This window comes from Vulpes lagopus, chromosome 6, assembly GCF_018345385.1.
Source record: "Vulpes lagopus strain Blue_001 chromosome 6, ASM1834538v1, whole genome shotgun sequence".
Taxonomy (NCBI): Eukaryota; Metazoa; Chordata; class Mammalia; order Carnivora; family Canidae; genus Vulpes; species Vulpes lagopus.
In genome coordinates, this window is record NC_054829.1 from 87554820 (window position 1) to 87577717 (window position 22898).

At 45.2% G+C, this 22898-nt stretch overlaps 1 protein-coding gene across 8 annotated transcripts in view; it reads left to right on the forward strand.

Annotated features, from left to right (window-relative positions):
• Positions 1-3439: 3439 nt before the first annotated feature.
• HERC3 (HECT and RLD domain containing E3 ubiquitin protein ligase 3) overlaps positions 3440-22898 on the forward strand; it is a 114486-nt gene continuing 95027 nt past the window's right edge. For 4 of the 8 annotated variants that reach the window (XM_041757949.1, XM_041757955.1, XM_041757956.1 and 1 more), the window contains exons 1-3: positions 3440-3572; positions 6610-6671; positions 17586-17854. In XM_041757949.1, coding sequence (XP_041613883.1) covers positions 17629-17854 — 226 coding nt within the window. In that variant the 5' untranslated portion in view covers positions 3440-3572; positions 6610-6671; positions 17586-17628. Of the gene's footprint in view, positions 3573-4014; positions 4265-5003; positions 5305-5485; positions 5509-6609; positions 6672-17585; positions 17855-22898 lie in introns of those variants that run through there. The other 4 variants (XM_041757951.1, XM_041757950.1, XM_041757952.1 and 1 more) reach the window with 4 other exon arrangements.

The following is a 22898-nucleotide window of genomic DNA, read 5'->3' on the forward strand; positions in this document are numbered from 1 at the left end:
ATTGATGGCAATATTGATTTACCATGGTTTTCTCCTTCCAAGTTATTTTTCATATTAATAAATCAATGCCGTGTGTTATAGGACAGTTTTCAATAAGCTTAGATAATTTAGCCTGGGCAAATATATAGGCTCTTGGGTAAACTGTATTAAAGAACAAAAAACAGTGAAAACATGTAAAAAAGGGGCGCCTGGGTGGCTCAGCGGTTAAGCGTCTGCCTTCCGGTTCAGGGCGTGATGCTGGAGTCCTGGGGATCGAGTCCCACATCAGGCTCCCCGCGTGGAGCCGGCTTCTCCCTCTGCCTATGTCTCTGTTTCTCTCTCTGTGTGTGTCTCTCATTAATAAATAAATAAAATCTTTTTAAAAAAATGTAAAAAATGTTTTACAACCAATTTTTCCTTTGAGTATTAACTAGATGGACAAAATGAGTATTTGGGGCGCGGGGCTGTGAGAGGACTGAGAAACACCTTTGTTGTTAGGTAGCTTTACAGGGTGTACATGAATTACCTGTCAAATAATCAGTACTTTCCTTTCCCAGAGGTGAAGATACTTAATTCTTCAAAAGTATACCTGAAAGACAGAGTGTTGTGGCCAACCTGTGTTGTCCCCACAAGTTTGCTCTGTCTCTAAGTTTGCCAAGTTCATGTTTGTCTGCCGGGCAAGTAAGTTAAACACAGAAAACAATTATCATTGAACAGTATTCCTACTGTATTGAGAATTTCTTTCAATTTGAAATAGGCATATGCATTTCAAGAAGTGAGCTATAAACAATGGGGCAAATGGGTATCTGTTCAGATGGAAGCACAGCAGCACTGGGTATCATCCCGTTGTCACTGGGATTCCTCATCTGTCCAGTATTAGAGCTGGTTACAGTTACAATTTATCACATCTCTTATTATTTATTTTTTGTTTTCCAATATTTTTTAATGTACGTTTTTTAAACAGAGAAGTTGGAAGTAATGTACAATGAACACCCATCTACCTACCATGTAGAGTCTATAACACGTTGGTATACTGGATTAGTCACATGTATATCCAGCTATCCATCCCTCTATCCATCCTTCAATCTTTTAGAACGTACATTTCAAAAGAAGTTGCAGATATTGGTATACTTCCTCCTAAATACCTCAGTGTGTATAGCATTAACTGGAGGTCAATTTTGCTTACAGTTGTTTTTTGGGTTAAATCTTTTATTTTTAAAAATATTTTATTTATTTGAGAGAGAACAAAGAGGAAGGGCAGAGGCAGACTCCCTACAGAGCAGGAAGCCCAGCGATGTGATGTGGGACTCCATTCCAGGACCGTGGGATCACGACCTGAGCCGAAGGCAGACATCCAACTGACTGAGCCACCCAGGCACCCTAGGTTAAATCTTTAATCTTTAACATGAATCTTTTTCTTTCCTAACATTTATCATGGCTAGCAACTATGTACTTTTTGGTATGTATATTTGGTTAATGTTTGCCTCTCCCTTTAAGGCAACAAGGGACTATGCCATTTTCCTAAGATAGCCACAGGAGCTAGTATTACAGTAGATGTTCAGTATACTGTATATTTGTTGGGCAACATATAGAAAGCCAGAAAGAAATAGATAAAGGATGAAGCTATAGAAATGCTAAGAGAAATAAACTATGGCCTCTCAAGCCAGTCTAAATGTCTGTTATTATGACCATTGTTTCTGCTGGGCCATTTAAAGCCATTTTGGTAAATGGAGCAGGACATGATTGCTAAGGAAATTGGCACTGTATGTTGGTTCAATTAAGAAAATAAAATGAAGTACTCTGAGGATCTTCACTGATTGTTCTACATATAAGTAAGTTCCTAGGGTTCTGGATGTTTATTTGGTAAGGAAGCTTACGGTATCTCAGTTTGTAATTTAGACATACATACATCCTATCCTCCCTCCAGGCTTGAGTCTTTGATAACCAACTTTTTCCTCAAGATGAAATTTCACATGAAAAACACTTAAGCCATGGGCAAATATATTGACCTAAATGCTGATTGATTACAAACCTCACATTTCGTACTTGAAGATAGGATCTCCCTCTCTCCTCAGCCATGGGGAACCTCCCTTCCTACCCTGACTCCTCTTGGCTATTCTCCTAGCTCCTTTTTGTGATACCATCTCTAAATTGGGATTATGTCTTTGTGAGATATCTAGACTTTGGTGAAACCGCATAAGGGATTCTTGTTAATCTTGTCTCCAGTGTTTTTGAGGGTGTCCAGTGTGGAATTTTCTTAGGTGACCTTAGCTACCTGATAATTTGAGATTTTGCTTTTCTTACCTTTCTTGTCTCAGGAGCATTTGACAACTGGCTTATATCATTGAGCATCCAGAGGCCAGACAACAATGACCCATCCTCAGGATACATCACTCCTCAAAACTTTTTTTTTGGGGGGGTGGGGGTGGGGGAGTCTTGGTCGATCTGTTAGATTTCCAGAACAGGTAATTGCAGATTTGACCTCATGTGAATGTCCTTGGGAAGAATCTGACCTCAAAGGACCTTTCCAGTTCACATGACAGGTTACAGAAATTTATCCACTAGGAGAGCCATTGTTTTTGAGTTAGTGTTCTGCTCCTGTGCTTCAAATGTAAGGGTGTGTGTGTGTGTGTGTGTGTGTGTGTGTGTGCAGATACACGAAGTCATCTTTGTGAGAATGGTTTCTTCAAAAGGACAAGGACCAGGGGAACTCTGAAAGCACTGTGACCTTGGGGAGGAGGAGAAAGCTCTGAGATTCGGTGCCAGGGCCAGTAGGCGAGGGCAAACTTCTTTATCCATGAAAGAAGCCACACGGTGTCTTTCAGATGATGAGACTGAAGATCTGCTCAGAGCCTGCTTTCCTGCGCCCCCCGCCGCCCCGCTCCAGCTGCCAAGCCCTCCGGCCGCCCGGCCCCCGGGGCTCCAGGAGCGCCCTCCGCGCCAGCTGCTCGCCCACCGCGCAGCCCCAGTCCTCGGAGGAGGGATGAGCCCGAGGACTCCTCCACCCGGGAACGAATCGCCCCATAACTCACCGTCAGGTGTCACCTCTGGACGTTCCTCCCTCGCTCACGGCTTTTGGTCACCCCTGCGTCCATACGAAGAGCCAGAACCCGAAAACGACCGAGCGCGGAGCCGCCCCGCGCTTCCCCGCCGGCGACCGGCGGCCCCGCTGCGGCGCCCACGCCCACGCCCACGCGCACGCGCCGCGTCTCGCCGCCCGTCCCGGCCGACTCCCCGCCGACTCCCGGCCGCGCCGCGGGGCCCTCGCGGGGCGCGCGGGTCCCGTCCCCTCGGGCCGCCCCCGCCTCCCTCCCGGGCCTGGGCCTCTCTCTGCCCGCCTCCCGCTCGCAGCCCGCGCCGCCCCGCCCCGCCCCGCCTCCGGCCCCGCCGCGGCTGCCATTGGTGCCCGTCCGCCCCAGAAGGGCGCCCATTGGCCGGGAGCGAAGTCATTCGCCGGCGCATTCCGCCGCCCGCAGGCTTGCGGGGAAACTTCCTTATTATTGTGACGCCGAAATCGGAGAAACCCCGAGCGGGGCCGGAGGGGCTGTCCCCGGCGGGGTCCCGGGCGGCGGGCTGTGCTCGCGGTCGCCGAGGTACGCGGCTCGGGGGCCGGGGGCCGGGGGCCGGGGTTCCGGGGAGGGCGCGCCGCGGCGCTGCTGCCGCCGCCGCCGCCGCGTTCCGCGGGGCTCGGCTGTCGGCGCGCGGCTCCCGGAGGGGCGGCTGCGGCGGCGGCTGCGGCTGCGGGGCGCTCCCGCGGCGACGTGGAGCCGGGCGCGCGGGCAGGTCGGGGCGCGGCGCGGCGCGGCGCGGGAGGCAGGCGGCGGGGTGGCCGCGGCCGGGTGCCCTTCGGCTTCGCGCGCGCCGGCCTCCGTTCCCGGGGCTTGCGCTCCGACCGAGAGCCCCCGCGCCCGGGAAGGCCGGAAGCAGCCTAGGAACGGGAGCGCCCCCACCCCAAGTCGGCTGCGTGCAGACCCGGAGGGATTGCGACGCAGAGTCCCGAGGAGGACCCTCCCCTTCCTCCTCGCCGGTCCCGCTTTGAATTCCGGGGCTGCGGGGCCAGCCTCGCGGGGAGGAGCTACAGGAGCCGGCGGGGCCTCGGCGGTCCGGTGGAGCCCCGGCGGCCGCGAGGAGTTCGCTCGGGGGGCGCCGCGCCCGGCGTCGGGCTGACAGCGCCGGCGGCACCACCCGCCCCGCGGAGGCCGTGCCGGCTCGCCTCGCCCGGGGGCGCCTGCGGGGCGGGGCCGGGCGACGGTGTGTGTGGACACGTGCGTGTGTGTGCGGGCGCGTAAGTGCGGGCGCGGGGGGCAGGAGGCACCTCGGGCCGCTCGCGGACGTGTGCAGTGGGCCGGGCGGGGCCGCTGACGGAGCGGGGCGTGGGCGCCGGGGAGCGGGGCAGCGGGGCAGCCGGGGAGCGGGGCTGCCGGGGAGCGGGGCAGCCGGGGAGCGGGGCAGGGGGGGAGCCGGGGAGCGGGGCAGCCGGGGAGCGGGGCAGGGGGGGAGCCGGGGAGCGGGGCAGCCGGGGAGCGGGGAGCCGGGGAGCGGGGCAGCCGGGGAGCGGGGCTGCCGGGGAGCGGGGCAGCCGGGGAGCCGGGGAGCGGGGCTGCCGGGGAGCGGGGCAGCCGGGGAGCGGGGCAGCGGGGAGCGGGGAGCGGGGAGCCGGGGAGCGGGGCAGCCGGGGAGCGGGGCAGCCGGGGAGCCGGGGAGCGGGGGAGCCGGGGAGCGGGGGAGCCGGGGAGCGGGGAGCCGGGGAGCGGGGCAGCCGGGGAGCCGGGGAGCGGGGGAGCCGGGGAGCGGGGACAGGGGGGGAGCCGGGCAGCGGGGGAGCCGGGGAGCCTGGGAGCGGGGAGCGGGGCAGGGGAGGAGCCGGGGAGCGGAGCAGCCGAGGAGCGGGGCAGCGGGGAGCGGGGAGCCGGGGAGCGGGGGAGCCGGGGAGCGGGGGAGCCGGGGAGCGGGCAGCGGGGGAGCCGGGGAGCGGGCAGCGGGGGAGCCGGGGAATGGGGGAGCCGGGGAGCCGGGGAACGGGGCAGGGGGTGAGCCGGGGAGCGGGGCAGCCGGGGAGCCGGGGAGCGGGGGCGCGCGGGGAGCGGCCCCTGGAGCCGCTGGATGCGCCCGGGCATCCGGGGAACGTGTCTTTGAACTTTGCTTTTGGCCTGTTCGCGGCTTGGGGGCTGTTGGGGGGTTACCTTGTACTTCAGCTTTTAAATCCTCCCCATTAGGAAGGAAGTACCTTGAATTCACAGCCAAGCAAGCCTTTCAGGATGTGCTCGCATTCGTTACACACGGAATGCCTGAGGATAGACGAGTCGGGAGCTCTCTTCCATTTTTGTATGTCTTCTGGCTCCTTCCACAAATAGGAAGCTATTTCTAGAACGTTTCATTTGATGATCTGATAACATCAAGAGAGCTGATTTTTTTTTTTTTTTTTTAAGAGAGCTGATTTTTAACTCCAGACCGAGAAGAAAGAAAAGTGAAGTGAGGATTGGCAGCCTCTTTAAATGCAGTGGCTCTGGAGAGAGATGCCTTGTTTCAGTAGGCAGATTCCTGTGAAGCGCGCGCTCTCGCGCTCTCTCTCTCTCTTTTGTACTTTATTTTACTCTGGGGGCAGGGGAATGGCATTATTAATCAGAAAAGGGGAGTAATATGTTTAACCTCCTTTGAAAGCAAAGTAGATGAATTACACAGTATTGTCTTGACCACACTAGAGGCTAGGAACCTTCTGGAGAACGATGCAGGAATCAAGGAGGAAGGCTTGAAGCCTCTCTGGCAAAATGCCTCCTTTGGCATGTAAAAAAGAAACAGTTGATTAGCATACAGTTTTACTTGTTCTGTAAGTAGTTGGGTTTTTATTTTTGAAAAAAGAAACAGAGATTCTAAAATGTTCCAAATGGTGTGGGGAGTCGTTGGTTATAGCATTTCATTCTGAGTAACAAATTTAAATCTCTTAAGATTTGCATAATAATTAAAAACATTTTTGAAAACTTGAGAGTTGAACTCCTCTTGGAGATACAAGATAGTTTTGCTGCAGTTTCAGAAATAAAAGTAATATTCTCCAAGTTGATTGGGATTTTCTACCGAAGAAGATAGAAACAGTTATGATGGTAATATATTAAAATTATGAAGGACTTTTGAGAGACTTAGCGTGCCTCTCCGATAGTCTCATCTTGTTTTGCATGAAAGAGGATGTGGTGATGACAGGAATGAAAGAGAAAGTCTTCAAAACACAGTTCTGGCAAAATAAGCTATAATGTGTGCAGTACATGGAAACCATGGAGGAAGATAGACAAAATGGAATTATTTTTCGAACTTCTTTCTTTTTAACCTAAATAGGAGATAGAAAAATCATTTTATTTTTCCTTTATATCTACTACAAATGCCAGTAATTTTTAAAGGTGGTATCTGTGTCTCAAGTTCCCTTTTAGAGGCGACATCTTTGAGGTTGGTTAGAGGTTATCTTATTGGTGTTTAACCAAACTCCTGTGGGGAGATGCAGTGTTTGGGGAATATTCAAGCTGCATGAAAGAAAGGTGTTCTTATTTTTCAGAAGTTTACTTCTCATTTTCTTTTCAGTAACATGAAAGCACTTTGCGGCACTGTGCTAATAATGGTAATTCTGATTTCTTTAACTTTCAGGTCTGTGAGGGGAGGGAAAACCATTCTGGCATCTACTCCAAATGCCAAGGGTGTGACCTGTGGTGAGTTACTTTATTTCTCTGAATCCAGTTTCCTCATCTTGTACGTGGAGATAATATCACAGTTATCTGAGATAACTCACAGAATTGACAGGATTAAATAAAATAAACTATGTAAAGAACTCCCGTGCTGCCTAGAAAGAAAGGGACCTTAACAGATCCTTAGTGACTTCCCTCTGCTGTGATGTAGTGAAGAGAACAAGGTGAGCCCAGGAAGTAGGAGACCTAGTTTTTGGTCTCTGCTTCAACAACTTACTTCTCAGAGGACCGAAGTTACTTGGCCTCGGAAGGCTTCAGCTGCCATTAAAATGAGGTTAGGAATGTAAGCCTCTTGCCTAGAGGTTGGATCAAATGGACTTTTAAGGTCTTTTTAATAAGATTATCCTTTTGATGATATAACTCTGCTCTCTTTAGAAATTTACTGGCTTTGGGAATAGTACTTACTGGTGTCAGGGGCATATATTTCCGTGTTTGAATCCAGTAAGTGGATTAATATTATTATAACTCAGGATGGATATGGGGGGAAAGTCTGGTTATCTGTTGAGATTGTTTCGCTCACCTCTCCCCAGGTCTCTGGCTAACTAACATAGGTTCTGTTTGCCTATAAACATCACCAGTGATTCAGCTAATATAAGCTCACTAACCGTGGGCAGTTTTCTTTAAACATTTGTTTTCAAAAGTGGTGAAGGGGTGGAACTGGCTTCATTCTGTTTGAGAGATGGTATTGTGTCATGTTTAAGAGCATGGACTTTGGAATCTAGATGAGATTTGAACCCTGCCTTTCCCACTTACTAAGTTTCCATTTCAACTGTTTATTTACATGTAGTGTCTTGGGCACTTAACCTAAGCCTTGAAGTTATTGTAAAGGGCAAACTAGGGGATCCCTGGGTGGCGCAGCGGTTTGGCGCCTGCCTTTGGCCCGGGGCGCGATCCTGGAGACCCGGGATCGAATCCCACGTCGGGCTCCCGGTGCATGGAGCCTGCTTCTCCCTCTGCCTGTGTCTCTGCCTCTCTCTCTATCTCTCTGTGACTATCATAAATAAATAAAAATTAAAAAAAAAAAAAAAGGGCAAACTACATATCTATGTAAGGTTTTTAGCAAGACTCAGACACATTGTGGGCTTGCAGTAATAGTAACTTTATTTAGCGAGTATTTATTGAGGTTTGACTGTGTGGCAGAGACTTCTCTAAGGTTAGGGAAATGAACAAAAGAGGCTTAGTCCTTCCCTCACAGAGTTTACATTCCTGAATTCCAGCATGCTGGCAATATTGAGAAACACCACCGTTTAATGACAGCTTCAATCGTAGAAAGCATTCTACTTTCAGATCTGCTAAAACGTGGTGAGAGGAGGGTGCATTTTAGAATGGAGGAAAAATATTATTATTTTTTTGTTACTGCACAAGGAATGTTTATCTAGCGTTACCTAGAAAACAAAACAGTTAACAAGCTTAAGTTTCAGGAGTGCTGGTTTTCCCTGATTTGGGTTCAGTTCACTAGGCACTTACCAACCGTCTGCTGTGCTCCTGCACTGTGCTGAAAACTAGAGACACAGTTGAGTGAAACCTAACCCTGCCATGGAGAGGCTCCCAGCCTTTGCATGGGTAGAGGATTGATGTGTGAGATGCAAGAAGCAGCAACACTACCTCAGTAGTACTTTGCATTTCTTTTATTGTGAAGTATAGTTGTAGGTATAAGATAGTATATGTAATATGTGTGCTAAGAAACAACAAAAAAAGGACAGAAGCAGAGCATCAGCCAAGCTATCGAAGCTCCCATTGTGCTTCTTACAGATTGTACCTTCCAACTCTCCTGTCTCCATAATCATTACCTTGTATTTTATATTTAATCAATTAATTAATTAGGTTATTTATTTATTTATTTATTTATTTTTGCTTTTCTTCATAGTTTTGCCACCACTGATGCTTTTATCTCCAAATGTTTGTTATACTTGTGTTGGATTTTGTAAAAATACATCAGTTTCTAAATTTTTCTGTAGCTCTTTCTCTCCCCTCAACGTTGCTTTTAAGGGTTAGCTTCACTGGTGCTTGTAGAGTGCCTTTATTTTTCACTGTTGTGCCACAGTTTATCCATTTTCTTATTGATGAACATTTGGGTTGTCTTTGTTTTATCTATTTCAAACAGGGCTAAAAAATGGACATCCAAAAAAAAAAAAATATGGACATCCTTGTGCGTGTATATTGAGGTACATGTCCATGGGATTCTTGCTTCATTGTACACTAAGGTAGCCACTAGCCCTAAATGACTTAAACATTAAAATTAAAAATAATTTCGGTCCCCAAGTTGTTATTAACCACATTTCACATGTTCAGTAGCCACATGCAGCTAGTAGCTACCATATGGGACAGTGTAGGTATGCCACATTTCCATCTTTGCAGAAAGTTCAGTTTGTAGGTTTCACCCAACTTCGTATCTCCAGTTCTCCGCATAGTGGAGGAGCCCTGTAGATGCTTGGTAAGTTGGAGAGTGTTGGTATATGTGTAGGAGTGAGATTGCCATGCTGGGGGCCTTTCACATCTTCACCTTTACTAGATAATGCCAACTTGTTTTCCTTTTTTATTTTTTTTAATTTTTATTTATTTTATTTTTTATTTTTTTTTGCCAAATTGTTTTCCAAAGTGGTTATGTCAATTTACACTCCTCCCAGCTGTGTGTAAGAGTCCTGGTTGCTCCATATTTTTGGCTTGGCACTGTCAGACTTTTCAGTTCTTGCCAGGCTGGTCAAATGTCTTTTAAAGGCAGCCCACAGCTTACACAGACAGCGGAGAGATCATTCTTTTAGCTCCACAAAGCCCAGCACCAGGTAGTGAAGAACGTACCACCTGTAATGGGATCTTCTGGGGAGGGGTAGAAATGGTTCCTGTGTTGGCTAAAAGAGTCAGAGAAACAAAGTCCAGCCGAAGTGGAGAGAACAGCAAGGAGTGGATTCTCTTAATTGAAAACTTCTCTTTGCTTTCTGTGCCATTTCTGTCTGGTAGTAACATTTTAAACAATAAAGCGTGTCATCAGAATCAATCTTCTTTGTTGCGGAGTTAATTCTGCATTTGAATTTTGGCTCTAGATTTATTTCAAGCTTGGATTTGGGGAAGGACTGCAGAGCACTGAAGCCTTGGACATTGCCTTTTCCTGCAGTTGAAAAAGACCCCTCTTCTCCCCAGCCCTCTTCTCCCCGTACACCATTCGGGTAATGGCTTCTAAGCTTATTTGAAAGGACGCTTATCCCTATTATAAATGAGATTAGAAGTCCTGCCTGAGTGTTATTTAGGTTTCTGTGACTTTCAGACAAGGAATAAGAATCAGTCATTAGGCTGCTGTGTGCATAGCCTGATTAATAAGACAAAGTTTAGGAATTGCAGCTTATCTTTTAGCATTCAGCTTACTAGGACTGATATAAAAGAGCTTTATCTACCTCCACCCTCCCAGCCCCCCACCCAGAATTTAAAAGAAAAGGCATGCAAAAAACTTTCTCCTAGCAACCTCAAATCCCCTTCATGAAAGTTATGGCAGATGGTGGTAGTGCTGCTTTGCTGTGGCACAGATTTGGCGGAACACAGCTAATGCTAACCACAGGGAGGAAGAAAGGAGTCACACCCCCACCCTCTTTTGGGAACTGTCCTGTTTGCAGAGGGTCTCAGGGAAGAGCACTAGGACTAGGGAGTAACAGTGGTACAGCAGTTAGCATTTGTTAGTCACTTAGTTCTGTATGTTGGGCATCAGGCTAAGCACTCTTTCTTCTCCCCATTTTAGAGACAAGAAACAGGAAACAGTGGCGAAATATCTTCCCCAGGGTTTCACAGCTTGCATGTGGTTAACTCAGGCTTGAACTTTAGTTCTTTTGACCCTTAAACCCTGCTGAGATTACCCTGAATCTTTTACCAAAAATAGATGAGGAGAAAGGCTGGGAAAAGTACCAGGTGTGACATCGAGGGAACGGAACAGAATGTCTTTCTTCCTTTTGCTTTGTGATGGGGAAGTAAGGCAGGAAAAGGAGGGGCTGGGACTGCAGTGGTTGGCGTAGGTGCTGAGCTGAGCCAGAGTGCGGTCCTGTCTTCTGCAGCACTGTTCTGAAGTGTGTGTTCTGAAAGGAAGAAAAAGTCAATTCCTCTAGGAGTAAGGAAGAGACAGTGAGTGAGGAAAAGTGGGTAGGAGGACCTGGGAGAGCAAAATGCCAAGTGATGAAGAACATTGCTGAAGCTAGACCTTCCACTCCAGTCGCTCCTGCGTTTCAGGGCTTTTCTAGAGTGTGCTTTTTTAGGTGAAAGCTGTGTTAATGGCTGCTTCTCTTCACTGCACTGAACTTCTCTCCTGAAAGCTAGATGATTTTAGTACCTCCTGCTATAGTTTTGGCAGAGCATCATAATGACCTAGATCACGTTTCTAATTAGAGTTACTAATCCATTCATGGGAACACATTTTATTTGTGGTTGCTCTTTTGTTACTTCTAGTAAGTAGTTGTTATTTGATTACTTGAAAATTCCATTACTATCACTCAGGTGGGAAGGATTTTTGAAGTTTTCATGAACAGTAGTTCTATTTGTATTTTTGGAAATGAATGGTAGTTCAATCAGTATGAGGCCGTACATCAGGCTGCTTACTCAGGCTTGCTGTTGGCCAGAGCACCCAGAGTTCGGCTGACTCTCAAGGACTGACTCATGCTAAACAAACTTACAAGAAGCTAATACATCCTGGATGCCAAATTAATAATGAGCAATAGAAATGCCAGGAAGGCTGGGACATTTGGGTCAGCTGGTCATGGTGTTCTTTCCCCGTAGAAGCTACCTTGGAAACCAAGTTATTTAAGGTTGCTTGTTAATCATGGAATATAAGCAAGGCAAGTGGCTGGGTGAATTTAATGACTAATATTATGGAGTCTGACCTACCCACCACCACTATTGGGCCCTGATTACTTAGCATTTCACAGGTTGACTGTAATGGTACCCGTTCTTCCTGGGCAGTGCTGGAGACATTGGGGAGTTCTGACCCTTTGGCTATCCGTTTTTATAGGTTCCTTATTATATGGCATAGTGGTCATGAGCACAGACTTTGGGCCTAAAGCCAAACTCTGCTATTACCTAGTTGTGTGATTTAGTTAAGCCCTTTCATTCTTTTTTTTTTTTTTTTTTTTTAATTTTTTTTTATTTATTTATGATAGTCACAGAGAGAGAGAGAGAGGCAGAGACACAGGCAGAGGGAGAAGCAGGCTCCATGCACCGGGAGCCCAATGTGGGATTCGATCCCGGGTCTCCAGGATCGCGCCCTGGGCCAAAGGCAGGCGCCAAACCGCTGCGCCACCCAGGGATCCCCAAGCCCTTTCATTTTCTGTCTCATTATCTCTTTCTTTTCTTTTATCCTTCTTTTTTTAAGTTCCACTTTTTTTTTTTTTCAAGATTTTATTTATTTATGAGAGACACAGAGAGAGGGGCAGAGACCTAGGCAGAGGGAGAGGCAGGCTTCTCACAGGGAGTCCGATGTGGGACTCAATCCCCGGACCAGGGATCACACCCTGAGCCAAACAGACGTTCAACCACTGAGCCACCCAGGTGTCCCAGTTCCACTTTTTTTAATCTATAAATTAGACATGATAATAGCAGCACCTGCCTCATAGAAGATTAAATGAGTTGATATCTGTGAAGCACATAGAAAAAGTGCCAGACTCAGAGAAAGCTCAAATTAAATCTTACCTGCTGTTATTATTAATAACGTAATTAATAATGTCAGTCAGGACTTTTTTAAAATTTCAAGTGACAAATACAATTTGAACCATCTTAAATAAACAGAAAAGGGAGACTTAGGCTATATACAGTTGATTTTCATTATTCATGGTAGTTATGTTCTGTAAAGTTGTTGCAAACACTGAGTTAGCTACTGCTCCTATTGAAATACAGGCTTAGATTCCTGCTGAGAGTCTCTGCTTAGCCAATCGGTATATAACCTCGTTCTGTGTGTGTTTATGTGTGTTTCTGTTTAGACACCTAATTTAGGGCAGCCCAGGTGGCTCAGCTGTTTAGTGCCGCCTTCCGCCCAGGGCCTGATCCTAAAGACCTGGGATCGAGTCCCACATTAGGCTCCCTACATGGAGCCTGCTTCTCCCTCTGCCTGTGTCTCTGCCTCTCTCTCTCTGTCTCTCATGAATAAATAAATAAAATCTTAAAAATTTTAATATATACTTTTTACAAGTGATTAATCATATACAATATTTCTTTATGACAAAACACTAGTCAAGAAAATTTTCAACATTTTTCTGATCCTCAGTAATGCGACAGCGTGTTTCTTTGGCTATGCCTTCCAGCAGTGCTGTCCACTACAGACCATAATCATCTCGTGAATCCACAGATTCAACTACTTCTCCATCTTTTCTGTAGCTTCATTACGCACTATAGATGCTATTTGAGCACTTGCCACAGCTGCTACATGTGTAGATCAGTGAATTTCTTCTTCCTTAAGATATACCCTATTGATTTATTGACATTGAACTCACAGCTAACAGTCCTATAACTCATGGGTGAGTGAAGTTCATCTAACACATGTATTTTCTCTGTGAGGCACAGCACAGCCTTCTTGTACTTAACACTGGACAGGACCAGCACTGTGCTTGGGGGGCATTTTATTTTATTTTTTTAAATATTTTATTTGTTTATTCATGAGAGACACAGAAAGAGAGGCAGAGACACAAGGCAGGGGGAGAAGCAGGCTCCCTGCAGGGAGCCCGATGTGGGACTTGATCCCAGGACCCTGGAACCCCGAGATCAAGGCCTGAGCCAAAAGCAACCACTCAACCACTGAGCCATCCAGGCGCCCCTTGGGGCATTTTAAATAACAAAAATCATCAACAAAAATGATAAAAATCTGAAAAGTGTGGCACTAAATAGACTGCAGAAAGTCCCCTTATTTACAGTATGAGAATTGAATTACAAGAAGGCAGAATGTCCACTTGTTCGACTTTTGCTGGGAACCTGCATGTAGGGTGACTCAAAAGTTTCACCTCTCTGCTTCTGTCTGAGAATGACTGCAGAGATGCTCCAGGTATTGCCCTTGGGGTACACATACATTTTAGTGAGTGAGTAAATTCACATGTATGGAGCCCACAAATAATGCAGTTAGAAAAAGTGAAGGTGGGTGCTGGCACCAGGCAAGAAAAGATCCCCAGCTAAGCAACACTCTTGGAGCTCTTTCTGTCCCTTGTCTTTGAAACTCTGTGACTAGGAGAGTTATAATGGCTTACAGGTACCCTCATGTGGCAGGAAACAGAGCTTCCAGCAGTCTCAGTTATCCTTCAAAGGCAAAAGGCAGAGCTCTATCTAGTCAGCTTCATGGGGAAGGACTCTGGCCCCATTGGGAGTGTGAACCTATCCTTGAACCAATCACAATGGCTTAGGGAATGAACGTTCTCTGATTGGTTTGCTGTGGGTCATGTCTTGTAGCTTAGGGGTGACCCTCTCTGACTGGCTTAGTCGGGGTTATGTGTATGGCTTGGGGGCTATTCTTTGATTCCCTTGGCCAGGGTCATGTTCACCCTTGTGCAAGAGAGGGGCGAGTTTGTTACTATATGAAGAGGGACTTCGGGACATCGATAAAAGAGCAGTTGATAACACCCTTGAGGAATTTTTTTCAAACTCAACTTTATTATTCAGAAATATTGGGACACATTGAGTTGCAGCTTTCTCTTATACTAAATACATTTCAGCCATGCCCCCTGCCCCCCCGGTTTATTGATGAGTAGTGTTCCTTGTATGAATATACTGCAGTCTGTTTATACAGCCTCCTGTTGATGGACATTTGGGTTGTTGCCATTTTTGTTTAGTATGAATAAAGCTGCTGTGAGCGTTGTTTATAGATCTTTTTGCAGACATACAATCATAGCTTCTTGATGTCATATTTTTAGACACACTGTTGTACTTGGCTGGTTAAGGGAATGGCTTAATGCTACAGCTGCCTAATCTCACCCATCATCTCTTAATTCTGATTAGTTTCACCCTCAGAGGGCAACTTTATTTTCAACTTTGCAGGGCATCCTGTATTGTATACTGACTACAATTAGTTATTCCGCAAGTAATTTTTGTGTTCTTCTATTGGTGACCTGTAAATCTGCTTGGGTGGCAGCATAGCTCAGTGAGTAAGACCGTGGACCTTGGCACCAGGCCTAGATTCATAGCCTGGTTCTGACTCCTAGCTGTGTGACCTTGGGCATGCTTCTCAGTCTCTGAGGTTCGCTTTATCTGAAAATGAAGCTAAAAGTAGTACTTATGGCACAAGGTTGTTGTGAAGATGAAATGAGATAATGATATAAAATGTTCGTTAGCATAATGACTTGTATAGTAAGCTCTGTGATGCTGCTTACGTAATTATTGGTAGATGGGGTAAGAAATGTATGAAACATTACAAATGATGAAAAAAGTTAGTAGGGAAATCTTATGAAAAGATCATGTGAGTTTGCTGGTCTTTTTTTTTTTTTTTTTTAAGATTTTATTTATTTATTCATGAGAGACACAGGCAGAGGGAGAAGAAGGCTTCATGCAGGAAGTCTGATGTGGGACTCCATCCCCGGGATCATGCCCTGAGCCAAAGGCAGAGGCTCAACCACTGAGCCACCCAGGCATCCCTGCTGGTCTTTTAAAATGTGTATCCTATGCCCCCTGCTCCACTTTGCATTTTATAATTAACTCAAAGAATAACAGTTAAGCTTAATGTCCTTTTAGTTCTAGAGTTTAGACAAGAAATAATCTTGGGAAGAAACAGAACTTTTTGGTTAAGAAAGCATTTTGAGATTCAGTTTTATATTTTATTTTGGGTTTTCCATGCCTTTCCAGAAAGAATAAAATAACATTATCACAGGTAGCCAGATAATATTCGATTGTATAGAAATACTCCATCATTTTGTTTATCAATTCAATTGATGGGTATTTGGGTTTATTTCTGCCTTTTGGTATTACAAGTAATGTTGCTGTGAACATTCATGTACAATTTTTTTAAGATTTTATTTATTTGAGAGACAGAGCACGAGCAGGGAGGAGGGACAGAGGGAGAAGCAGGCTTCCCACTGAGCAGGGAGCTGGATGCAGGGCTCCATCCCAGGACCGTGAGGTCATGACCTGAGCCAAATGCAGATGCTTAACTGACTGAGCCACCCAGGCCCCCATTGGTTCAAGTTTTTGTGTGGACGTATATTTGTGGTTCTCTTGGATATATACGTAGGAGTGAAATTGCCAGATCATACGGTAGCTATATATTTAGCCTTTTGACGAAGTGCCAGAATGTTTTCCAAAGGACCTGCACATTTTTATTTCCACCAGCAGTGTGGAAGACTCCTACTTCTCATCCCCACAAACATTTGTTATTAGCTGTCCTTTCTGATTATAGCCATCCTAGTGAGTGTGAACTGGTGGAGAGTGATGAGATTTTGTTTCTGTTTTTATGAAAGGGAAGCATAAATTCTAAAAGGTAGTGAAACTTTGGACTGGAGTCAGCAGTAATCAGCCAAAAGTTGATTGAGTAGCTGCTAAATCAAAGAGATATGTTATACTGTGGTCCCTATTTGAGGCAGTTAAAATCTGGCTGAGAAGTTAAGTTATAAGATACAGAGGAAGTCTCCAGTCAAGGCAATATACTAGACGTGTCAGAGGCATGCAGGCTAATTGTGCCTGGAATGATCCCGAGAGGCTTTTAGGTAGGAAGTGAAGCTTGACTGAGCCAGAAGGGTGTGTAAGAAGAAATGGCAGAGAAGATAACATTTTCCCCCACTTTGCATTTTTGTCTGAAGTGGTGAATTATTTACTATCTGTGCTAACAGTAGGCTACCTAAAAGAGTTAATTATTTCAAAAAAATTTAAAACATGAAATCAGAAAACTCAAAAGGTGCAAGGAGAAAGGACAAGATGAAGTTATAAGGATAATTTCCAGAATCTTGCTGCCATAATGGTTTGCAAAGATTGTTTTAGTGAGTCTCCTGTACTCGATATAAAACTTGCATTCTGTCTGTGTTTACTGTTCATTTATACAAACAAAATTTGTCTTTTTTGAAATTTTATTTATTTATTCATGAGAGACAGAGAGAGAGAGAGGCAGAGACACAGGCAGAAGGAGAAGCAGGCTCCATGCAGGGAGTCCGATGTGGGACTCAATCCCAGGTCTCCAGGATCGCGCCTTGGGCTGAAGGCGGCACTAAACCACTGAGCCACCCGGGCTGCCCAACAAAATTTGTTTTAAAATATTTTAAACTCCTCTTTGCGTGGTGGTTGGTTCGGCTGGCATCCTGCGGTGGTGCTGTGGCGGCTCGGGGGCGGCGCCTGCTCTCCTAAACCGGGGCCCTGCTGGGTGAGGGGACGGCAGCCTTGGGTTGAAGGGTGGGAAGGGGGCATTCGGCTGCCGTTGCCTCCCCCCCCCTCCGCTGACCTTTGGTGTCCTCCCAGACCCCTGGTCCTCGCAGGCTGATCCGCAGCGCCACCAGGGTGTTTGAAGATTTCCGCCGCTGTTACCCTTCAATCAAGGGTTTTGTTCATGCAGAGGATACCTCCTATCTGGTTGGTGTTGGGCAGATCCTAGGAACTTCCATCTAATTTCCCTGCATTAACCTATGTGAGCAGCTGTCAACTTACTGGAGGAAAGAAACTGCCCAGAAATTTTGAGATGCTTAAATACTTTCAGACCAATTAGACTTATTTAACATGAATACCTGTTTTTATTAAAAGGATTCCAATAAAATATTTTAAAATTAAAAAAAATTTAAACTCTTACTGAAACATACAAATAGCATCATTATAAATATTTTCAATGATATTAATATGTATTATTTTGAGATGCAGATTATCTGAAGAATATTAAGGGGAATGTTGTTTTTTCAATTGATTATTACTTAAAAGTGATTTTCTCTGACCTTTTTTTTTTTTTAACCTTTTTTACAGAACTCTCTTCTAGGCTACATGACTCCCTGAAGGATAAAGAACAATGTTATGTTGGGGATATTGGTCTCTGGGCCAACCTGGGATCAGCACCAACCTGCAAGGGATTGTGGCTGAGCCACAGGTGTGTGGATTCATATCTGATAGAAGTGTCAAGGAAGTGGCATGTGGAGGGAACCACTCCGTGTTCCTACTGGAGGATGGGGAAGTTTACACGTGTGGTTTGAACACCAAGGGGCAGCTGGGCCATGAGAGAGAAGGAAATAAGCCAGGTGAGTACACCTAGTCTGCTTCCATGGTTGGTGAGAAAGAGGGAAAGCTGGTTGGAGATGATCTCACAGAATGTTTATATCTTTTGAGAGGCTTTGGCCTGGTGCAGGGATCCTCTACTCTTTGGAACTTACGTGTTCAGTTCAAGTCTTTTTTTTTTTTTTTTTTTTTTTTTAAGATTTTATTTATTTATTCATGAGAGACACACACAGAGAGAGAGAGAGAGGCAGAGACACAGGCAGAGGGAGAAGCAGGCTCCCTGCCGGTAGCCTGATGGAACTTGATCCTAGGACCCTGGGATCATGACCTCAACCACTGAGTCACCCATGTGCCCCAGTTCAAATCTTTTGTCAGAAAACCAGACTTTCATTTTTTGTCTTATTAGTTAACATATGTAATATTACTGGCCAAGGGAGGGAGGTTGACTAGTTAGTTTAGAGTTAAGAGAAATAGATTTTCCCCAGTAATTGAATGCTAAGATATTATGATCGCTTTGTGGATTTGTAATCCTCATGCAGTCAATATCGGAAGCATGTTCACCTAATTTTTCCTCCTCATTGGGTGTTCATTTGCCAATTTTGGCAGCATGGTTGTGTTTAGCATTTTAGGCTAAGCACTGTGCCAGGTTCGAAGAACTAGATGAGAGGGAGGTAGTGATGATATGGCTTCAGAGAACCCCTGTGGAAGGATGTGTGAAGTAAGTTGAAGAATATGCTGGAGGCACCTGGGGGAGGGGATTCATTCTGCCTTTGGGGGTCAAGTAGGAAGGATGAGTAGGACTTCAGCAAGTGTGTATGTGTATGAATGTGGCAGGAACACTCAGCTTATTGCACACACCTGAGTGTACCCTGTGATTGTTTATTTTTAAAGGTATAAGTATCAGGGCACAGTCGTTGTTCAGGGAATGTTGAGTAGTGTGGCAAGGCTGGTGGTGTAGGGTGAAAGGAGATCTTTCCAGGACGGCGGAGACAATACAGTTAGGGTGAATTCACAGTTAGGGTGAGTCCTAGTGAGGCATTACCTGTCTATGACTGTATTTCTGAGCCTCAGTTCCCTTTCCTGTAAAAAAGAGACTTCCTGGGCAGCCCGGGTGGCTCAGGGGTTTAGCACCGCCTTCAGCCCAGGGCCTGATCCTGGAGACCCGAGATCGAGTCCCACGTTGGGCTCCCTGCATGGAGCCTGCTTCTCCCTCTGCTTGTGTCTCTGCCCCTCTCTCTCTCTCTCTCTCTCTCTCTTTGTGTCTCTCATGAATAAATAAAATCTTTTAAAAAAAAGAGAGAGAGAGAGAGAGAGAGAGACTTTCTATTGTAGTGTAGCTCTTGATGCAATAGATTCAAATGGTAAAGACTACTCGCAAAGCTACCTTGTGGCCTGTGAAGGCTGCCCTGCTCTCACCTTCTTCTCTGTCTGCTCTTTTACTCTGCCTTCCATCGTCGCCTGCCCTTCAGTCCCACCTCCCACTCCCCATCTATGTCTTAGAACCTGGGGTGAGAGGATTCAACCTGGGGTGGCAGATGAGAAAGGAAACAGAAAGCTTGCAGTCCAGCCAGAGCAAAGACCTGTGGGAGGCACCATGGTGAACGCATCTCAGTGCAATGTGACATTGTTCCAGTGGAGCCTCCTGACAGCTCCGTGGAGCCAGTGGTGGGTGGTTTATGGGCTCTAGGAATGAGTGAGCAGGAACAGTCAGTCATTGCTTCTGCCTGCACATTGGGTCAGGCCAATGCCTCAGCCTGCAGCCACTCCCTGTAGGCAAGGCTGACGACTGATAACAAGAGACTTGAGCTAGAGGTGTATCAAGAAGGCTTTTGGATTCAATCATAGAATCCAGCCTGTGTTTGTAATCTAAATTTGTAATAAGCAAGGCCCTAGTGTAAATTACAGTAGATTCCAGAAATTTCTGTTGTTGGTTAAGCTTGTCTGTTAATTATAAACTCCATAGCAGCTGTGAAATAGTGCCTCTTTGAATGGAAAGATTATGTGGGTGGGCACCTCCCTCTCTTTAACTTTTTTTCATTGGTAGATGTGTTCTAAATTGGGGACCGTTTGGGTTTATTTTTAATGAGTGGGAAAAAGAATGAGCTTGTTTTCTACATGTGTTTATTGAGAACTGTGACCTGGAGAGCAGCTAGGAATGGTGGCGGGGTGGGGGGTGTGTGTGTGGAATGTCAGTGACAGACCCTGTTTTTGTGAGATGTGCTGGCTCTAGCTCCCAGGAATGCTACCCCGCACCCTGTGCTGTTTTGGGGCCTGGGTGGGACTTGAGAGAAAGACCACTTTCTCAGGATGCTTCTGGGGGCAGTAGGCAGGTTTGTGATTTTAGGTTGACATCATTGGCCAGACCAAAAAACTTTGTCTTATGAGGGATTAAAAAGAGTGAGGGAAAGGTGGAAACGAGGAGGTAGGGGATGCAACGGGATGAGAGTCTTCTGTTAGAACGTGTGCCATGAATCTGTCCTGCCAGTTGATCAGTTTATTTACTTTGTCTCTAACTGGCATGGTTGCAAGGTACACACATTCATTTTTTTGGAGGAATCCTATACCTTTGACATAGCAGTGCTATAAAGCACTCCACAATTATTATGAAAGGTTTCTTTTTTTCTTCGTTGAGAACATCTAATAGTTACCCATTACTTTTGCTGTTCGTGAGGTACTCTCATTTCTCTTCTTTGTACTGCCCTTATGTGACCAACTTTGTGCATGTCTCTGTGTGTGATGGGGATATTTTCCCAGCGTGTTGGGTAGCCTGGGCTTCTAGCTGAGGTGTGTCTCTGACTCATTCATTTGTGCTTTGTCCAAAGGAAAGGAGTCCTATGACTGCCAGAAGCATTTTTTTTTTTTATGGACAGAATATCAAAGTCCCACCTAAACTCAGTGTCCAGCTTTTAAAAATAAAAGTACTGGTTCTAACTTTTGCATATTACTCTCCCATATGACTTTTCTCTCTTTCATTCTCCCCATCACATTGTAATTATCAACTTTACCAAATCTTCCCCAAAATCAGTGTTAGTTTCAGTGGTGAGGCATTGTAGGATTATTACTAATTTCCTCATGTTTTTGCCCAGGAATTCATCTCATAATTTTTGAAGATCTAGAGTTACAAAACTACATTATATAGGAAGACCTGTGTGCCTCCTCTCCTTTTAATTTTTTTTTATTTTTAATTTTTTTCCTTTTTTTAATAAAGCAAGCAAAGCATGAGTATTTTTCCAAAATATGATTTTTTAAGTAAAGTACCTAAACTATAACTGAACATTAAGCACATCTTAAAATATTTTGTTAAACTAAAATAGAAACTAGTTGCCCATAGGAAAAAAAATTCAAGAATTTTACCTTAGTTTACTCTGCTTCTTTTATTCCCATCCAGCCACATTGTCAGCACTGTATTCTTCAGCAGTCTCCTTTCCTCATGCATACTCTGATTTTTCATATTGGGATTTTAGCATCAGCTAATCCTTGTGTTATTAGGGTTGTCTGGATTTATGTAAACCTCTTTTAACCTTTCTTCCTATTTTGAGTAGGCAAGGACTGTGGTAGGTGCAATTATTTAATCTAACTTCACTGTGTTAAATTTTTAAAATTCTTCATTGACATTCCAGGAAACCTTTTCATAGGAAACCTCAAGGGTAACCATTTATAAGCAGACTCTTAACATTTCTGTGCAGCCCTGTTTGATTCATATCTATGATTGGTTCCTTTTACTTCCTCCTGAGTTAGTTTCTCTTTTTTGCAGGTAATTTAATCCAATTTACATTCACATTTTGTATTCAACCTAAGCATTTCCATAATGCCCATCACCATATGTAACAGCTCTCCCACTGTTTGATAAATGAGGTTTATAAAGCAGAATATCTCAAAAGCATCGATTCCCAGAGCTATGGTTGCTGCTAACCCTGGTAGAAGTAACACTTTCAGCTAGCTTATCAAGTTCCTCTCGGGCGTCTGAAGGACACGGTAACTCTGTCATGTTAATCAGCTTTTGGGGAAGAGCAAACTAGCTGAGCTAAAAGGAAATAGAAGACATCCTGTAATGACTTCCTATTACTGAAGTGCATGTTTCTATGGGCGTAACTCTGATATAAAAGGCAGAAATGTTCAGATCTCAGCATTGCACTGTTAGGAGCCCCATCCCTTCCTCATTAGGAGTGGCAGGTGGCTTAGGAGGCTGCAAAACCCTTTCTGATGATGGTGACGGCAGTAGTAATCAAACCCTATGGCATGTGGTGAATTCTTTTTAGCTGAGCGGACAACTTTCTGTTCAGAGACCTGGAGCTCAGGAGCCACTGTTATTTAATGATTTTATTTTCTGAGGTGGTTCATCAAAAGTTACTTTTTCCTGTCGGTACTCAACCTACTTTCTTTAAAGATACTTGAAAGTTGTAGAAAATGTTATTAATGAGCATATTCTTTATTTTAAAATTTTTTGAAGATTTAAAAAATTTTATTATTTATTTGACACAGAGAGAGAGGGAGAGTGTGCACAAGCGGAGGGAGAAGCAGGCTCCTAACTGAGCAGGGAGCCTGATGCAGGGCTTGATCCCAGGACCCCAGGATCATGACCTCAGCCAAAGGCAGACACTTAATTGACTGAGCCACCCAGGTGCCCTAAGCATATTCTTTAATGTGAGGTGTTATTTGTGACTTAAAAATTTACCATGTTACTTTTAAGTAACTAACGGTGTTTTGCATCATGATACAGGAGACTCAGGTCATTTGTTAATTGTAGAAGTGGTTATATAGGTATTATAATCTCTCTTCCTCTGGAGGAGCTTGACATTTTTAAGCTGATTAATCCTCATGATAGTTCTATAAAATAGGTCAGTATTATCTATCCCAGGCATATATATATATATATATATATATCCCAGGCATATATATATATATATATATATATATATATATATATATATATATATATATGTAAAGGAGAACAGGAAAGGGAATTGAGTTTCAGTTTTGCTTGGGTGCTGACAGTTTGGTTTTAGTAATCCTAGAATTTTGTTGATAGACATCTTTTTGCCTCAGGTTGCTTGGAAAGGCACAGTA